Raw genomic sequence first — 20,316 nt, 5'->3', positions numbered from 1 at the left:
ACATAAACAATCCATCAAGCATCTAAATCATGCTTAATTTTCAATTTTCTAACCTAACCTAAAACTAACATTTTGCTCAAATTTATGAAAACTAACATCCTAAACAAACTACATTGCATGTAAACAGGAAGGAAATAACTTACTTGTGAATTAATTGATGAAATTTGAATGATTTTCGAGCAAATTGAAGTTTGGGTGATTATTGGTTATACTTTTGAATGGAGTTTGCATGTATGTAATGAGAATCTGGAGGTTTTTGGTTCTGTTAAGATACATAATGCGGTAGTTAATTGCTGCCGGAGGCATTTACGTATTTTATTTGTGTCAATAGGAAGATTTCATTGTCAAAAAAGCAATTTTCTTATGGCATTACCCCATACCGGAGGAAGAAACTCATGGAATCTTATTCACAATTTGGCAACATTGTAACCGGATCCTTGGTGCATAATTGGTGATTTTAAGGATATTTTATTGTTGGAGAACGAGTGGGGTCGTAATGAGCATTCAAATGGGAGAGTTGTCGGGTTCTGAAACACTATATTGATGCTGGCCTCACTGGTATAGAGTTGCATCAACTTCTAAATGGTTTGATCTGTTTCTCAACCACAGGCTTGTCAACGAGATAGCAAGTTAGCAAGAGTGTCCGATCACATTCCTATTTCCTATCATACCTCTCGCTTGAGTAGTTATTCGCAAACGAAACAATATCAAATTTGAAAATGTGTGGCTCGTTGAATCTGTAATAAAGAATGTGGTGTGACATAGGTGGCAAGATGGTGGTCTTGAAGATGTGATGGACAATATTATGATGTGTCCGTAGGAGTTAATTGAGAGAGTAAGTCGTGGTTTGAACCACAAAGAGATTGAAGCCTGCGTTAATGAATTAAATTGTATTCGTGGGCAATGTTACGCCTGAAAGGATGACGCACAAGTCAAGTACCTTCAGTATGTGAAAGGTGAAATAAATAACAAGTTGATGCGAGATGGGAGGTATAGGAGCTAGAGAGCGAATGCCATATGGCTTAAAGAAAGTGATTTAAATACATTTTTTACTTCATATAGTGACAACGCTTAAGGAAAAAAGATTATATCAAATTGTTGATTGACGAAGGAGGAACCATTTATTTTGTAACCATGCAAATAGATTAAGTCCGAAAGATTCATACATTTAGAGTGAATAGATTCTGTCATAAAGCATTTCCATTACATCATCATTGACAACAATACTTGTAATAGCATTTCCACGTTTTCTACTGGACATGACCCCATTTTTTTATTTTTTTTTTAAAGTTTGCGTCACCTTATCTGAGCCATAACAATCTTGCCTTTGGCCATTGCATGTTGCAGCTTATTCATGATAAAGAGTGAATTTGAGTTAAAATATAATATAATTCCTCTCTCGATATTATCCAACCCTGTTGATTCACATTTTGTGTCAAGGTAATTGAGACCATCCTTTGCAACCTTAATTTTCCTTGGAACGTTAGAACTATTCGTTGCCACTCCTTTAAACTACCATTAACCAGCTTTAGTTTCTCCTTAAGACAAAGGCTCCCCAAACATCTCTCTTGGTCGATTGTCATTTATCTTTGACAAAATTTTTGTAACCCGGAAAATCATCCCAACACTTTAACATACACACTTGTTTAGGGCCCCCAATCCTCGTGATTTTGGTTGTTCAAATGAAAGATACTTGATCATTTATTATTTATCTCATTTCCATTATTTTAATCTCTTTTTCCTATATCATTAATAAATGATAATCTTGTAAAATCACTTGCAATTTCTCTTTTCAAAATAAAATTAACTAAATTTCTTAATATAATTTTGTAAAATCACCCACAATTTTTTTTCATTATAAAATTAACTACATTTATTAATATTTGTAAAAAAATATCAAAACGATTTATAATAAAATAGAGAGGGAGTATGTCATATTGGTTCCTCTAACAAAAATGTTAAATTGATTTTACTTTGTTATATATGATTAAACGCATTAGAAAAACGGATAAATGGAACACATTAATACTATATATATATTTTTTGCTAGTAAAAGAGAGAGAAGATATTAATATCGAAAGTGTATGTTCGAACCATAAATTTTTCACTTTTCTTGATATAATGTGTGTGTGATTGAGGGTTAGATTACTTGACAAAATAAAACATATAAAACCCCTTTCGTGAAAGACTTTCCAGGTTCTTGAAAAATAAGAATTGAAAACGACATCGGCGGAGCCGAATCCCGTTACAACGTGCTCTTCAGACAAGAAAGCGAGGTTTTAGAGGAAGCGAGAAAGAGAAAAAGAACACTAGAGTAATGAAATAATCGAGAAAATGGAAGAAGAAGATATCGAAATCACGAGCAGAGAAGAACAAGAAGAAGCATTAGTCGCTTTAATCGAACATCGAACCCGCGAAGTTAACAATCTCCGCCACCGTCTCGCCTATACCAAAAATCAGGTCATTTTCTTCATTCTTCAATCCAAACCCTTATTTCTGAATATTTACATTGATTTTGTAATTTTAACCTAAGTTTGAGAAATTAATTAATATATGCAGCTTGATGATGCGGAAAAGAGATTAAAAGATTCAGAATCCAAATTGGCTCGTCTTCGAGGTCAAACAACTAAAAAAATAACTAACTCAGATGATGATAATGGAACTGTAGCTGTCAAGAAAGAGCGTAGATCAAACAGTCCTATTGATAGGAATGAACGTTCTTATAAAAGTAATAAGCAATCTAAGACTGAACTTGTTATTCCTGCTGTTACACCAAAGATTTCACGGTCTTCAGGAAAAGGTTCTGTTTCTGAAGTAGCTGTTTCGTCCGTTCATACTTCTTCGGTTAGTGGAGGGAAATCAGTTAAGTCCAAAATAGATCAGCAAAATGTTGAAGGGAAGGATAAAGGGACAAAAAGAAAATTTGGTAAGACATTCATTTATTGACTATTAGGTCTTGATTGTTTAGGTTTTTTTTTTTTTTTTTTTTTTTTTTTTTTTTTTTTTTGTGTTTGTCTCTATATTAGGTTTTGTTTTGGATTAGTTTGTAGCTTGTGATAGATTACTTTGTCGTTATTGCCTAGTAAGATTGTTCTTATAAGCTATGAAGCACTGGCACTCACATCCGACACACATTGGTAATAATGTAAATAAATGGAAGTGATTAAATGTAACTTATAGCCGACTCTACTTAGTGAGATAAGACTTGGTTGTTGTTGCTATTGATTAAATGTAACGCATAGGTGTTGATGTCATATGTGTCAGACACACTTTCAATATGAAGTTTAAGACATTCATTTATAGATTATAGGTATTAGGTTTTGTTTGTTTAGTTGATTTTTTTATTTGTCTATAGGTTAGGTTTTGTTTGGATTAGTTTCTGGTTTGTGATAGATTCCCTGTTTAAATGACTCTATTGTTTTTGCTCAGTAAGAATGTTTTTATAGGCTATGACGCACTGACGCAGGCTCAGACGTCATACACAACACTGGTAATAATTTAAAAAAATGGAAGTGATTAAACATATCTCATAACTAACCCTACTTAACTAGGTAATTCGTTGTTGTTGTTGCTGTTGCAGTTGATTAAATGTAACTCACATGTGTTGATGTTGTATTTATGTCGGACACTGATACATGTCGGGCATACTTCCAATCTGAAGTGTCATTACGACATAACTTATAAGCTTTAATACACGTCTATTGAAAAGTTAAATTAGAGAGTTTTTGAAAAATTGAAATGTGGAAGCTAATTTCAACTTATATGAAAAGCTGTTGTTTGGTAATTTTTGTTCTTCCGTAAGAGCTGCTTGGAAAGCTTATCTGAACTGAACTGGCTCTTTGTATATTTAGTTGGTATATTGGCTGTAGCCTGTATCTAAGGTTATGTGCTTCTCTTTGGTTTTCATATCCGGTATTGGCTTTTTACTGTTGTCTTTGTCTCAAGGTTGATTTTGGTTGTAATTGTGATGCATAGAAATTTTGTTTTCTTTTTCCAGAACAAAAAGAACACCAGGAATTGATTCCTTTAATACGCAAGAGTTCATCAAAGAACTTAGTACACTGCCAATCAAGCAACCACATCTCAAGTCAGCACAAGAGGAAATTGCGGAGTATTGCTTTGTGTCCCGCTAATGATCAGCTTTTTGCAACCAGGTAATAGGATTATTTTGTTTCTAAAAAATTGCCTTTCTGCGATTTGTTGAGAGTCTACTCGTTAATAATGATTAATAGGTAAATCTCTCCCTTTTTAAAATTTTCCTTTTACCTGTCTCTTTTCATCTCCCAGCTTTTGTCTGCAGAAGGCACGAGGTCAAATGTTATTAACAGGGAACAATTGTACTTAAACTGCAATTTGCAATATGATGAATCAATATCTAGGCTTATAATTTTAGGGTATGGGCCAACTTATAAAGTTTGCCAATCAAGATAGAATGAGAGGTTCAAATGTAAATTCTAAAATGGAAGTTTTTACCGTTTTGGTTTAAGCTTATATTTGAATAAAATTCAAAATCCGCACGACTGCCTATGCGAGGCCACTGTTGTATGAATATCTCTTGAACATGATTATTTCTGCTTCTTTTATCAGTAACCATTTTCTAAAAATATATATTTGCATTAACTAGAGTATAAAAGAAAGTTGTGGCTAGGAAACTACATGACAAGTTTCCTCGTGAGTATGCTTCTCTATCAAGATTTACACAGAAATATTGAATCTTGTACAAAAGTTTTATTTTATTTTATTTTATTTCATAAACGCTGGTGATTGGTTCATATGAATCATATCTTTTTATGAGACGACCTTTAGTGGTTTGAACAATAACTCTTGTCATTTTTGTCTCTTTTGTAATATATGTTTCTGGTAATGCAAGATAGATATAATCTTTTAGTCTGATCATTGCTACTTTTTGGGAGTGTTGCAGTGCTTTGGATGGATTGGTCAACTTCTGGAAAGTCCAAGCCAAAGGGTATGCCCTGATTTATCTTTCTGGTGCCACTTTGGAGTGCTTCTATTCTTATTTATGTGACAATGTTGGTATCAATAGATATGCTAGATATAAAATTGGGAACGGGGAATCTTTCTAATACATATCAATTTTCTGCAGAAGCATAATTTCTCTTTAGTGTACTCCCTGTGGTTGCTCCTTCCGCTTCTGCTGACAGTCTATAATCTCGATGAATTTTTATTAGAGGAATAGCCTAGGTCGAGCTTATGTGAGCTTGTATAGTCCCTCCCATATCATATAATACGCTTGCAACTAACTCTCCTATAGTTGTAACAAAGTAACTGACAGCCTGTCAGTTAGTTATCCCCTTAGAACTCTCTAGAACAATTTGTGCTGTCAGATTGTTAGTTACAACTACAGGAGAGTTTGTTACATGCTTAATATATGAAGTGGGAAGGACTATACATGCTCTTGTGAGCTTGAGCTAGGCTATTCCTTTAATAACTTCTACTCTCTGAATGCGAGGTTTTGGTGTGGAAAACTTTATGACTTTGGACTTCCATTTTGTTTGTTTTTTCAAGTTTCTTTGTTCTGTGTTATCTCATACATTTCTTTCTTCCCATTTAATTGTATTTTGACTATATCATTCTTCTTTCCTCTATCATTGATGGTTTCTTCCTCAGTAGACATGATGTTTAGGAGTGTAGAGCATTGTAGCTGAACTTAAAAATATTATTAAGTTGACCCACCCATGTAATTTAATTCATATTTTATTCATCCTGCCTATTATTTTGTAGATCATCAGCCTCTCTGCTTAACTCTACTGATTGTGCATCCCAAAAACAGAGGAGATGGCCAGAAGATATAGCTTGGCACCCGGAAGGAAACAGGCTCTTTTCAGTATATACTGCTGATGGTGGAGACTCACAAATATCAGTTACAAATTGGAATAAAATTAAAGGGGTATGGCTTTCAACTCATACCCTGACATAAAATTAAAACTTTGGATTTAGGTTTCTTTTATTGGTCATTGCTATTGATATACACAAAATTTATATGCAATTGACAGGTAGAACGTGTGACATTCTTAGAGGACAAGCCCCATGTTAAGGGAATTATCAATGGCATTGTTTTTATGCCCTGGGAAGATACATGTTTTGTAACTGGTGGAAGTGACCATGCTGTTGTACTTTGGCGCGAGCAGGATGATGAGGACAAATGGAAGCCAAGACCATTGCACAGGAATCTTCATTCTTCTGCTGTCATGGGTGTTGCTGGTATGCAGCAGAAGCAGATTGTGTTATCTGCAGGTGCAGACAGGAGAATATTTGGGTTTGATGTTGGTGCAGGCAGAGCAGAGTTCACTCATCAGATTGATAGTAAATGCATGAGTGTCGTTCCCAATCCGGTCGACTTCAACTTGTTTATGGTTCAAACAGGGTAAGTTGCGTCTGCTTCAAAGTCCCATTTGTTAAACCTTTTTGCTTTTATTTTCTACAGGCTTTGCCATGGATTGCAGCAATTTAAACATGCTTCAAATTTGACGTTTTTATCTGTCTCGATTTTTTTGTTTTAGGGAAGATTAAGTATGTTCACTTAAAAACAGTGATATAAGATTTGATGCAGAAATTTGAACCCACATGCAGTTTCTTGCACTATTATTACTCTTTGCTTACTAAAGTGCAAAAAAATTATTCTAATTGCTCAAGTTACCTGTGAACTTCAGTGAAATGGGAACAAAAAGAATTTTGGTTCGTTTACTTCGACTTTAAACTCCCACGCTACTTCTGTAGTGCTTTTCCTTATCCTTTTCTATACATGGAATGTGCTTGAAATAGTAGGATGTAGTTGTCTTTTTTACGCGGATGGCATTTGGGTCTTTCTTCTGCCTTATAAACATGGGCAAAACAAATGAGATGGTTGGCCCATGATTCAGTAGTTGCGTGGCACATCCACCCCCTTCAATATAAGGACGAGAGTACGTTCAGTTGTTGTGGTTTAGAGTTGAAAACTCCCTTTTGTTATTCATGTTCTTGGTTGGAGTGATAGTTAAAAGTTTTAACCTACTTGATAATAATATTGGTTGATATCTTCTATTCTACATTGAATTCAGGACATAGTCTACCTTTAAGATAGGAACATACTTTTGTCAAGAAAAGATTGATAGGAACATAATACCATGTTGATCCTATTTCCACTTGACACCAAGATTTTGTTCTATTGCCATTCTTGGGTATTATTTAGCTTGTTGAAAATTTATAGTTTATTAACTACTTTTCTTTCTATCAGGACTCATGAGAAGCAGCTTCGATTATTTGATATTAGATTGAGGCGGACAGAACTTCATGCTTTTGGGTGGAAACAAGAAAGCAGTGAATCTCAATCAGCTCTGATTAATCAGGCTTGGTCTCCTGATGGTCTTTATATAACATCTGGTTCAGCGGATCCTGTGATTCACATATTTGATATAAGATATAATCTTAACAGGCCGTCCCAATCTATAAAAGCTCACCAGAAAAGAGTCTTTGGAGCCTTGTGGCTTCAGTCTATTCCTCTTCTCATATCTATATCATCTGATCTCAACATTGGGTTGCACACCCTGATGAAGTAAAGTGTTCTGTCTCCATCCTTTTGTTGGTGCTGAATATTAAATTCTTACGTTGCATCAATTTTTTGTAGGAAGAAATATTGATTTTATTGGAACGTTGAAATTTTGTGGGTTGTGTAAGATGTGACTGAGTAAAGGGAAGAATTTATTTGGAACGGTAAATTAGGAAAATTTTGATTGGGAAAGGCATGCTCAGATGTTGGCAAAAGTGCATTTTACTACTACTATCTCCATCTAATTTGTCGTTGTATGTGGCCTGAGGTGATACATCACGTCTTAAGGAAATCATTAATTGCAATTTGGAATAATTTCACCAAATTCCATTATATCTTTTTTAGTAGAGAAAAAGTTATCCTCCACTAGTTTTGAATCCAATTTAAAATCTACAAAACCTAAATTAAGCCGATGAATCCAATTAGGCACCAAAAGGAGATTGAGAGCTTACCACACATGTGCAAAACATTATTTTGTATTCCAATACCCGCTCAATTGTTATGTAACAGAAAAGAAACATCAATATTGCATTTCGCTCTACCAAGGCTGATGCAGCCATCTTGAATCTGATTGAACAGCTTTCACTACTGCTGTTCTGTTTTGCATGTTCAGTCCGAACACTGCACCGGCTCTATGACGCGCGGAAGCACATTTATCTGCGGGGTTGGAAGTGTTGTTACAGAGCTTGTTGTTATATTGCTTGCATCCACATATTTCAAATGATGGTGGTTAATTGACTTGATTCATCTCTATTAAGCTGCTGCAGCAAGGTGAATATAGCATGTAACGTAGACAAAAGATAGTAGAGTTTTATGGATTTGTTGTATTAATAGTAAAATTCGTCAAAACATGTTTAATAGTTTTTGAAAAAAGTTGTATAAATATATTCAAAATATATTTCAGCATATAATACTACTTTGTTATGCATTTTTCATTTATAAGAGGCTTCAAGACCAACTAGAGACTAGAGAGCAAATCAATAAAGGAAAAACCAATCCTAACAAAATCAACCCCAAGAAACTGATAAACTTCTCTGACGGAGAAGAAAATAAATGCAAGCCTAAAGGTAAAGAATGAACATTTAGGCACCTCTTAACTGGATCCCTGATCTTGGTTTTTAACATGTGACATTTTGAGTTAGACTCTAAATTGATGGTTGATTAGCTAAATAATAATCATGACATTTTGTATGGTACTTTTTTTGTCAAAATAATTTGTGTAGGCTAGATAAATTGTTAAAACATGTTCGCAGATTATAATTTTATATCTAAATGCGTAAATTTTATTCGAAAACAAATTAATAAGGTGACTCACGCTTCATTCTTTGGATAAGAAACATTATCTACATATACCATGCACACATTTTTATCTTGCTCAACAAAGTATATATTGTTATGAATGAAATGCAAAGAATTTTTTTTTTTTTTGTTTCTGTAGAAAATAAAAAAAATTGTTGAGCATCGGTGACTAATAAGATATTTACATAGCTTACGAACGAAGTTTTTATTTGGTGTTTGTCAGACGCCCTTATCAAACTCTATCAATTCACGCAATGAAAAATATTTGATTTTTTATTTATTTCAAATCAATTAAACATAACTTTAAAATAGATTTGATTAACAAATGTCCCAAAGATATTTCCATCCCTTAAAATAAATATTCATTTTGACAAATCAACATTTTTCAAAACCAACTGTATTCTATACTAGTATATAGAAATTTTCCTTTTCAAGAAAGACATAACTTTATTTTAACAAGTGTGAAAATATGCAATTTGTGCTTTTATTTAGATATGAAGGGTAGGAATCTTGTTTGGCTCAACCAAAAATAATATTAGTTAGACACCCAAATGAAAACAAATAAATGAAAAAAAACTTAAATATCATGTCTAAATGGTCTTTTTTTAGAAAAAGTTTTTTATGGTATACTGAAAGAAAAAAACTGTATACCATATAAATCTATTTTATGGCATACAAATCTATTTTATGGTATATTTTCTTTTTCCAATATACCATAAAAAAATTGTTTTCTATCATCTAAAACTGAAAGAGAAAAAACTTATATAATTAAATAATTAAACCCTCCACAAATAATATTATTTTTATGGTATACTCAAATAAATACAACTTAAATAATTAAATGATAAATATTTTTATGTTAAACTGAATAGATTTTATTTGACCAAAAGAAAAAGAAAAAAAAAACCGAAAACATTTGAGGTGGGGTCCAACATACACGTAGCAATGCATAGCAAAGAGTAATTTTTATTTTCCAGCACAAGGTTGAGTTGAGGGCACTCACTCTACCTTGCGAGAAGAGTTTGTGCTTGCTACAATACAGTTACCCACACACACACACACACCTTCTCTTCTTTCTGCATTCCCAATTTCATTTTCCTTTCAGGTAAAAAACATGCCTCACACTTTCTCTTTTTCCTTCATTTTCTTTTAATCTTTCACCATAACAATGTTTTTTTTTTCCTGTTGCGTACAAATTGCCGTTTCAATTTTCTTCATTAAACGTTTTTTTTTTTTTTTTTTTTTGGGGTTTATTGTTCACTGTAACTGCGTTTACTAGGTTTTATTTATTTGTTTATTTGTTTTGATGATTTAAAGTTAAATTGATGATGGAGATGTTGTTTTTGACACGAAGGTTTGTTATTTTCTTCAATATGTTTCCTTTCATGTTATGTTGACGTTTTTTCTTGATTTTGTCTCCATTTCTCACTTTGGTACTAATTATATGTCTCTTTTTGGCAAAACAAAATTTTCAGCTCATAGCTTTTTTGTTTACCAGCTTATAACGTTTTTTGATAAGCTACTTTAAGCAGCTTATAGTTTAAAACTTATAGTTTATCATTTTTCCCTCAATTTTACGCCTCTTACCTTAATTAGGAAAAACAAATATGGATTCTTTTTATGTCAAATATTTATAAGTTTGCTAATTTTACCAAACACTACAAATTCAATCAGCTATCCGCTATAAGCTAGCTTATCAGCTATCCACTATTTTTTGTATCGAACAGAGCCTATGTCTTCTTAGTTTGAAATTTCTAACAACCAAGATCTGTGCGCGAATAGCCGAATACTATATTATGTGCTTGTGCATGTTTATTGAATAGTTGTTTCAAATAATGGTACCTTTGATTCTGGTAATATGCCTTTGATGAGAGAAACAAAATATATTGGTATATACTTTTACTGGCAAAGTTTCTTTAATCTTATTTACATTTTTAGTCTAATCAGGGTGTGTGTTTGTGCAACTGATTCATTGGTTGCATGCAGCATCTACACATTCATTTCTCTCATTCTACTTTCCCTTGTTTAATTGTTTAGTGATTTGAACCAGTGTTATTACAAACAGATTGTGGCTTATGGTTCAACCATATTTGTAATATTTTTTGTATTGTGTGATATATTGGCAATAGTCGATGGTTGAACTGGTTCATTTGAAAAATAAGACCTCTAGAATTAATCTGCTGTTAATTCATGCAGTGATTCAATGGAAGCAGAAGTAGTGGGCACAGATACTCCGGATAAACTTGCCGGGTTTATTTTCATGTGCAATAGAATGACAAAACCAGAGTGCTTTAGCTACCGGGTTTTTGCGCTTCCTGCAGGGAGAAAGCATATTGTGGAGAGGATCAATCCCGGCATGCACCTTTTTCTGTTTGACACTGATGTGAAGCTTCTTTATGGTATATATTTAGCAACCTCAACCGGAATGCTTAATATTGAACCATATGCTTTTGGGGGAAGGTTCCCTGCTCAGGTAAGCTTTTAAATCACTGATGATTAAAACTGTAACCTAAAAAATTAACTTGTCCCCTCCTCCCTAAAAATGTGACCTCTTCGTATAACTAGCACCCTCTGGCTTGAGTAGTAGTTTATCGAAGTGGTGTTCGTCACATCACCCAACTGTTGGTTGGTGGCATCAATCATGTTTTTAGTGAGTGGAAAGAAGAAATAATTCATTTTAAATGCATATATTATATGCCAATTATATAGTAATTTTCCACCTTGGCTATACTAAAAAACTTATATAAATGACTAGTTCTTAAGTTAATGGGTTAAATTGTTGACACTTCAAGACTATAACTAGCCTGCTGGATGTTGATTCACTTGTGAATACATATGGAGAAATATGTTTGACTGTGACAGTTTGATCTGATTCATTTGGAAATCATATGTATTACCACCACTGACATTGTTGCAGTCTTCGGCTGGCTTGCTTGTTTATCCAATTTTTTTCTTGTTTTGGTCGATGTTTGTCAATTACCTGCATAAGTCAGTCAATACCTCGAGTTTTTTGGCGTCTAATCAGCAGGTGCCTCTCATAGCACCTGCACTCGAAATTGACGGTGACAACATCAACTGCACTGTATCTATTAATGCTCCATTTTCCCCTTTTCCTACGTTCATGTTTGTTAGCAATGATGTCCATAAGTGAAGTAGCTATGGCTGGTAGTATCATATGCATATCCTAAATAGTAGCAATAATATTTGTATTTATAATTCGTTATGTATGTGTATAATATATCTCTGCTGTGTAACACACACACACACAGATTCTTTCACTTGTTCTCTAGTATTCCCCTTTTCTCAACATGGTGTCTAGAGCCTAACGAAAAGTAGCTCCAGTCCTTGCCTACTCGGTGGACCCACAGTCTACTGGTGCATTTTTTGTTTGAAAGTCGTGTTCATCATCCGGTTTCCACTTCTTACCGCCGTGTTCCCACTGGTCGCGGAGCCTGAAATAGTAATTTAAGGGGGCCGCTTTATATGCCCCACGTCACACACACACACACACACACACACACACACTTATATTCTTTCACTTTCTTGTAATTTCTCTTTATCAACAGTATTTTTTATTTTGTTCAGGTGAGTTTCAAAATTCTAAAAGACTGTTTGCCCTTGCCAGAGAATGACTTTAAACATGCTATAAAAGATAATTATCAGAAACACTACAAATTTAATCCTGAACTCAATATCAGACAGGTAAGCTCTGCAATTGTTACATTCCGTTTTTGCTTTTGCTTTCTTTGTTTTGCCTTTTCTTTTTGAGTAAAAGGAATTTTTTTTCGTATTAGTACTACCACTGTCTTTTTTACTTGAAGTTTGTTGTAATGTTGCAGGTAACAAGTCTATTAGAAATGTTTCGCCCTTTACATGTACTGTCAACTGCACCTAGACATCTTGGTTTGAACGAAATGCACTCAGCCTCAATGTTGCCCCCAACAAATGACGTTTTTCATCAGACATCAAGGGCATCTCTCTATGAGGATACATTTTTGTCTAGGATGTCACCTACCGAAGCTCCTAGGCTGGTGAACTATAGACATCTAAATCGACCTGAGGAGCTTACTGGTTTGGCTTCTTCAGTTGCTGCTCAGTCTGTGCCATCCCAAGCTTCAAGGAATCAGGTTCATGCACTAGCAAATACTGATACTCTAGAGGGCACTTATGCAACCAGGATGGTCAACAGTTATACTCAATCACTGCCATATCCTCAATACGCACATGGGAATATCCTTAACCATGCTCAGTCAATTCAAAATTCTCAGCATTCACAACCTGAATTTCATTCTTCCATGATGACTATGGGTGGAAGCCATCCTCAATCTCTGCAACATTCTCAACATCAACATCTAAATGTCTTACATCCACAGCCTCAATTTCATGCTTCCGCAATGACTGCGGGTAGTATTTATAGTCATGATCAATCACTGCAATATTCTCAACAAGCACATCTTAATGTCTCACATCCACCACCTGAATTTCATACTACTATGATGTCGAATAGCAGTTATACCCAATCACTGCAAGTTCCTCAGCATTCTCAACAGAATAACCTAAACCCACCACCACCTGGTGTTCATCCTCCTGTGGAAAATGTGAGCAGAAATCATGCCCAAATGCTGTTGGATCCTCAGAGTACTCATCAGAAAATCCAAAACCCGCAACCTGGTTATTATCCCTCTGCAGCAAATGCAAGTGGCAGTAATGCTCCATCATTAAAAGATGCTCAACACGCATATCAGGTTGCCCAAAATGTACAAAAATATTACAGTTCCTTGGTGAATATGAACCATAACAATGTCGCAATGCAATCACATGCTTCATCATCATTTTATTATCCATATGTCACTCAACAAGTTTTACCTGGCACATATGCTGTTCAAGGGTATTTTTCAAACTTCTATTGGGTTAAATATATTCCAATTCCCGTAATCCTTTAAATTTTATCTGCAACCTTTGTCTGATATAAGAATTATATTAATCCTCTTAACTGAAATTCATTGGACGAAACTATGTTCAAAATTTCCAGTGGAGAAAACATGCCCCACATCTTTATCAAAGCATGAAAATCAATTTAAGCATTTATAATTCTTTGCTGAACAAGCATATTTGACTAATGTGAAGTGAATTTTGTTAATGCCTAATGGGGCTAACTGTTTCCCAGGTCTGGACCCATACAAGAGGTGACATCCACTGGTCAACAAGCTGCAATAGGAAGTGAGTACTATCAGCCATATATGCCGACATAATAAGACCACTTCAACACCATAGACAAATTTACATTCTCTGTACCGAACCACTTCTTGTCCAAATTTTGAGTCTTGTAATGAAATGCAATTTGCATGTTCCATTTTCTGCCATATGTACATAAACAAGTGGCACATGAACCTATTGCTCAACTATACTGATGTGGGGTAGGTGACTTACGTTTTTTTTGTTAATTTGTCAGCTAGTTAGAGGGGATAATGGCTTTCAGTGTTTGATATAACAGGAAACTTGTATTCAACCAAATTTCCAGCGAAATTAAGATTTTTGGCTTGCTGCCATTGACTGGTTATTGGTCCCATTACGATCTATATTACACTTTATAATATTCGGCTATTGGGCATCGGGGTACTTCAATTCTTGTATGCTAGTTTAAGAGGTTTACGGAGTTTGGATGTCAATGGGTAGACTTTGGATAGGGACGAGTACACGTAGTTGAATTTGTGTAACAGGACACGAATTGGTCTTCTTACACTTGATTTCATAATTTAAAATTCAATGTCTTACATTCATAGATTTAAGAAGTGCAACCTACTAGTGAACTTCCAAGAAAATTTTAAAAAGAACGCTTTATTCGTAAAAATATCATTGCGCATGGTGAAAGATTAATTTACTTGTTGGCTTTGTTTTATGTGCACAAGTAAATTAGTCTTTCACCATGCACATTGATATTTTCTATCATTGAATCAATCAATAGTGGAAACAAACTTGTGTGGTGAAAATTCCACTTTATTTGTGGTCCATCCCTAGCCTTCTAATTGCGGCATTTAGATTACATTCACCGTAGCCTCCAATACCTTCATTGTGTTAGGTGTAAATGGGTGAATTTAATTCCACATTGCTTTTAGATATGACTTGTGTAGTGTTTATAAAGCTTGGGCAGCCATCACTTTGATTTTGTAAGGATGAGTTTGATTAAATATAAAATTTAAGATGGTATGAGAGTGTATGTAAGATTAATTGGTTGTGATGCCATGTTGTAAAAGGGATTTTTGATATATTAAAGTTGTGATTGAAAAAAAAAAATCAGCTCAAATAGAGAGAAAAGAAAACCTAATAGGATTTGTCTAATCAGCCTCATACTAATATTACAAATTGCTATTTAGTATTTACAATCTGATATTTATTATAACATTTGTGCATCTAAGAATTCACCATATTTGTAAGATAATTTAAGACCTAACCTAAAAAAGTGACATTATGATTTGAGTGGATGCATTTGCAGAAAAAGTTACATTATTAGTGTTTACAATTGTTCTTTCCAGATTTGCCATTTATTTGAGTAAATCTTGATATAAAATGATAAAAAGGAAAAGAAATGATTGCAAACCAAAATTCAAACATTTTTTTAAAGTAACATAGTGATTAGAATTTTATCTTTTTTAAGGTAAACAAATGGGGAGTTTGACGTTCGAACTCTCACCCTACATTTTTAATGTAATATCTCTACCAAATATCGATTAAATTATAATCACAGGGACATTCAATATCTCTTTTATTTATCTATTTAAAAATTTGAAGAAAAAATAGTTATATTAAAACTTGATATCTTGGCTCTGATTTACCTCTCTCCTAACCAGACTCCATATTACTAAAATTCCATTCTGTATTAATAGGAGGATTGACACAAAAAGAACTTGATACTCCTTTTATATATTAAAAAAAAACATCCTTAATGAGTAAATAAAATACCAGTAACGTAATGGATAGATAAAATAAATTAATAATGATTAAAATAAAATAAATTAATAATGATTAAAATAAAAATAAGTAAAATAATGTATCGCAAATAGATCACAAATCTCCAATTTGTTTGTTTATTTTTCAAAATGAGATATTATAACAAAAACTAATGTAAAATAAACAATTTTATTTATTTAAGTTTTGTTGTAAGAAAGATTAGATCAGGAGAGACACACTTGCAAAATATGGAGAACCACTTAACTACAATGTAATCTATGTATAATCTGCCAAAAAAAAGGTATTATATACGAAATCATAATGCAAGCTAGTGTGAGTGGAATATTTAACCTTGTGTACCAATTGCAATTTGTTAATTAACAACTTTTACTTTGATATCCTTCAAAAAAAAAAAAAAAAAAACTTTTACTTTGATATAAAAGAAAACTTATTTGTAGCCACTTTTAATTCTTTCAAAGAAAATAAGGATTTCCGAAAGAAAAGAAAGAAAAAAAAAACCTTTTGATTTTCGGCGGGTTCTGTTTTCTACAGTCCCTTTACTTATTTTCAAACTTTCACACAATGACAAGGCTTCGAGACATACATATATATATATATATATATATATATCACTCAACCAAAACCCTAAAACTTCCCCTTCTCTCTTCTCTTCCCAAATCATCACTGTTAGATATATTTTGAGGATCCATGACATCCATCTTTCTCAGCCACCATGATCAATAAAATAAGAAAGATATAGTTAAGGATTCAAAGTGAATAATAAATTAACTAGTATATATATATACTAGTTAGGTGGATCGAGATGGATAGAAGGAGAGAATCATGGGAAGAAGAGGGAAAAGAAGATGAGAATTTGTTTCCAGTGTTTTCTGAAAGGTCCCAACAAGATATGTCTGCCATAGTATCTGCTCTTACACAAGTCATGGGCGGCAACAATAACAATGAAATGCATGAAGCTTCATCAATCCATAATATTGAACAATCTCAGCCACCACAGCAAGATCAAGGTAGTTAAGTGCACTCACTCTCACACCTTTCTACGATTATTCTTTTTTTTTTTTCCTTTTGTTTTAATTAATACGTGTAATACACATTAATATATTGCGTTCATCAAATTGGATTTGAAGACTTGATGATTAATCAATTAGCACTTTTAGCTTTTAAGGTTGTGTCAAAAAGATATTTGTTTTTAAATGTTCATGAAATGACAACTCTTCTCCCAGTCAAAGTGTTCACAAATCATCTTTGATATTTTTATTTAACCTCTTTTTTTTTTATAGACGCATATTAGTATTAGTAAGTTAAAAGTTATAATGTTAGTTTTCTGCGATCGAACCCTAAAATCACCCGTCTATATTTCCTTCTTTTTAGGGACCGTTTGTATTTCCTTTGGTGTCCAATAGCTTATCAAATCAGAGATACGTAGTTGGGACAACATCTTTGATATTTTATTATGTCATATACTTAAATATGGAAAGAGATCCTCTGAACCACTAATTCACTATTGTTCGGGTGAGTCACAAATTTTTAGAACCAAAATCACCATTGAACACTCTGTCCAATCTAGTGAAAAACTCATCGGAGAGGATCTGTTTACACTCAAATACATACCATAAGGAGTGATTTGACCGGTCAATGAATTCAACACATTCATTTAAATTGTTCCATAGAGATCATATGATTTATATTGTAACTTTATAAAATATGAAAATGCAAATGACTATGGTGCATATACGTACCCTTCAATCTTTTCAACAATTAAATGTAATTATTTGTCCCACTTTTTCCCTAACACATATATATAATTGAACATATATATTGGTCTCAAATAGGTAGTTCAATTGAAAAGTAAAGAGAAATCAAAGAAGTTTGAAGCATTGCGTCCAAAGTTTTAAACGCGAAAACTAATGTAGCAAACTAACTTACTACTAGCATTCATCTATAAAAAAATGTGTATATATTGATTTATTTGCTATTGATATGAAGGGAATGTAAGACGAAGACACTATAGAGGTGTGAGGCAGAGGCCATGGGGAAAGTGGGCTGCAGAGATTCGTGATCCGAAGAAGGCGGCAAGGGTATGGCTAGGAACATTTGAAACGGCTGAGGCTGCAGCCGTTGCATATGATGAAGCTGCACTCAGATTCAAAGGAAGCAAAGCTAAGCTCAATTTTCCTGAAAGAGTTCAAAGTGCAACAGAATTTGGATATAACCAACAATTTCATCACCTAGTGTCTACTACAAGTAACGAGCAACAATCCAATCCAGTTCCTCTTCAACACTTTTCTCGAGAAACATATTCAAATCCTTATCAGTATGCTGCACAAGCACATCTTCAAGCTAGTGGAAGTAGCAACTTCAATCAGGATATGCTTAGTTTCTATGGGAGAGACATGTTTGTTTCTAATTCTCAACCTTTATCAACTACATCTCCGTCTTCATCCTCATCTTCTGGACTATCTCAGCAGCAACAAGAGCTTCTGAGATTGTCAATGCAATATGGAGGTTCTTCTTCCTCTTCTGACCCTTCAATGAATTGGAGGGATGACATGGATAGAAGACAATGAAGAGGATATATAGTTGAGCTGCTACCCAAGGTTTCTTTGTTTTCTTGCTTGTTTGTCACGACATTTCATTGGACCTGGATCCTCTACCACAGGTTTTACGCGGTGCAATGCCATAGAGAATGGTATATAGCAAATTGCAGAAGGATTCATTTTGTATTTTAATTATTTACTGTTTATGTTTGAATTTACTATTTATGTTTTTGATGAAATGTACTGCATTAAAAAAAAAAAAGTTTTGAGTATAAATTTTTATTTCATACTATATATATCTATTTAACTCCTGAGGACACGAATGAGATTATAATATTAATAAATTTATAATATATTATTAATGGCTTGGGAGTTAAACCAGTCACCTGTAAAGGAAAAGAATAGAACCTACTAGCAGTAGCAGGTTTGAACAGAGTATATGAACGTAAAAAGTTTTAGAACTGTAAGGGTCGGAAAGATTGATGGCAAAAAACGCGTCGTAATGTTGGCTTTTGTTGATCACTGCTACAATGTCGGCTTTTATTCATCAAGAAGATAAACAAAAATTACCTATTGGAGTTATTCATCAAGACACTCTACTTATTATCAATCAAGTAGAATAATAAGTAAAAAATTACTCTTCTCACTTGTGAAATTGCTCATTTAATATATCAGTGCCTGTGCCGCTGAAAAATGTCAAGCGATATCATGAATGAGCAATTTTATAAATGAGAAAAGTAATTTTTAATAAGCATGTCTGTAGTGTATCAAAGGTTTTTCTAAGTATGGATAGTCTCAATCATTTGCAGGGGTGAAGCCAAAAATTTAAAATCAGGGAGGTCGAGTACAAGGAACATTTTTTCAACAAACAAGCAACATAATTTGATCAAAAAGATAATTTTTTAAATACAACTGATATATAAGAAACCCTAAACTAATATTTTCTTGTTTTTTTAAAGAAATTTATAATTATATTCAGTATGAGAGGCATTGATAAGAAAGTATGGTTATCATACAAGTATTGACTTAATAGTAGAAAAAAAATAACAAAAAGTAGGAAGAGAAAACAAAAACACCCTTGTAAAAAAATATGTTACAGAAATGACAACGTGAGATAATTTAAAATAATATAACATATAAAACTAATAATATTAGTTGTCAATTAATCTAATAACATGGTAAATATTTTAATTAGAGTGATTGGAAGGGACCTAGCCTAATATATATTTTATGAAACATTTTAATATAATTTAGTTATAGTATAGTATACAAAAAAAAAATATTAAAAATGTAGGGGGACCATGGCCTCTAAAGGCCCCCCTCTCCCTCCGCCACTGGTCATTGGGAGGGGTTTGTGGTATCTCACGTGAAGGATGGAACTTTTTATTTGGGAGGTGGATATGTCTTCAAATCTTTCGACTTATGTTTAGAAGAGTTGAGCCCTATCTAAAGTTATTGTATTCTAATCGAAGTTGTTCATTGATAGGACAATATTCGGCGCAATCTTTTTTGGCGTAGGGTTAGAACGGATCCGAATACTACCTCTCGTGTTTTTTGCGGTTGTTCTGTCAAAACTATTTGTGAAATGTGATTTTGTCCTCCAAGTTTGGTATATAGTGTAAGGTGGTTAGTGCGGGAGTTAGTAATGACCCCGTATTTGTTACATCTTTGTATAGTTTAAGGATCTTTTGGTGTCAGCTGGTCTAGGTTTAATTCTAATTTGACATTCAACTGTGTGATTCATTTGGAAATTCTGTAATAGCAGTATCTTCTCAGATGAGATTGTGACTGTTGAGCAATTGGTGGATAGAATAAAGTTTTCTTCCTAAAAATGACTTATGGGTAAGACTTTGGATCATTCTTGTACCTTACATGAGTGGAGGATGGAACTTGTCTTGTGTTTGGACCGTTAATTGATTGTAGCGTTGTAATCTGAGGTTGTTTAAAAGGATGATATTTTTTGAT

General features: G+C 33.5%; 3 protein-coding genes across 3 annotated transcripts; all 3 read left to right on the top strand.

Moving 5' to 3' along the window:
• Window positions 1–2,121: 2,121 nt before the first annotated feature.
• LOC11421285 (uncharacterized) lies at window positions 2,122–7,871 on the top strand. Its single transcript, XM_003602701.4, has 7 exons — window positions 2,122–2,460; window positions 2,560–2,926; window positions 3,998–4,154; window positions 4,922–4,966; window positions 5,743–5,908; window positions 6,015–6,385; window positions 7,235–7,871. The coding sequence occupies exons 1-7, from the start codon at window positions 2,335–2,337 to the stop codon at window positions 7,554–7,556; spliced, it is 1,554 nt and encodes a 517-aa protein (XP_003602749.1). The 5' UTR covers window positions 2,122–2,334; the 3' UTR covers window positions 7,557–7,871.
• A 1,931-nt stretch (window positions 7,872–9,802) lies between these two features.
• LOC11434551 (uncharacterized) lies at window positions 9,803–14,412 on the top strand. Its single transcript, XM_024778344.2, has 5 exons — window positions 9,803–9,950; window positions 11,042–11,318; window positions 12,431–12,547; window positions 12,685–13,733; window positions 14,013–14,412. The coding sequence occupies exons 2-5, from the start codon at window positions 11,049–11,051 to the stop codon at window positions 14,095–14,097; spliced, it is 1,521 nt and encodes a 506-aa protein (XP_024634112.1). The 5' UTR covers window positions 9,803–9,950; window positions 11,042–11,048; the 3' UTR covers window positions 14,098–14,412.
• A 2,037-nt stretch (window positions 14,413–16,449) lies between these two features.
• On the top strand, window positions 16,450–18,601 carry LOC11434091 (ethylene-responsive transcription factor ERF114). Its single transcript, XM_003602699.3, has 2 exons — window positions 16,450–16,821; window positions 17,801–18,601. The coding sequence occupies exons 1-2, from the start codon at window positions 16,617–16,619 to the stop codon at window positions 18,379–18,381; spliced, it is 786 nt and encodes a 261-aa protein (XP_003602747.1). The 5' UTR covers window positions 16,450–16,616; the 3' UTR covers window positions 18,382–18,601.
• The last annotated feature ends 1,715 nt before the right edge of the window (window positions 18,602–20,316 follow it).

The sequence above is a fragment of the Medicago truncatula genome, chromosome 3 (assembly GCF_003473485.1).
Source record: "Medicago truncatula cultivar Jemalong A17 chromosome 3, MtrunA17r5.0-ANR, whole genome shotgun sequence".
NCBI classification, from domain to species: Eukaryota; Viridiplantae; Streptophyta; class Magnoliopsida; order Fabales; family Fabaceae; genus Medicago; species Medicago truncatula.
The sequence above is the reverse complement of the archived record's forward strand: the minus strand, read 5'-3'. Positions and strand labels throughout refer to the sequence as shown.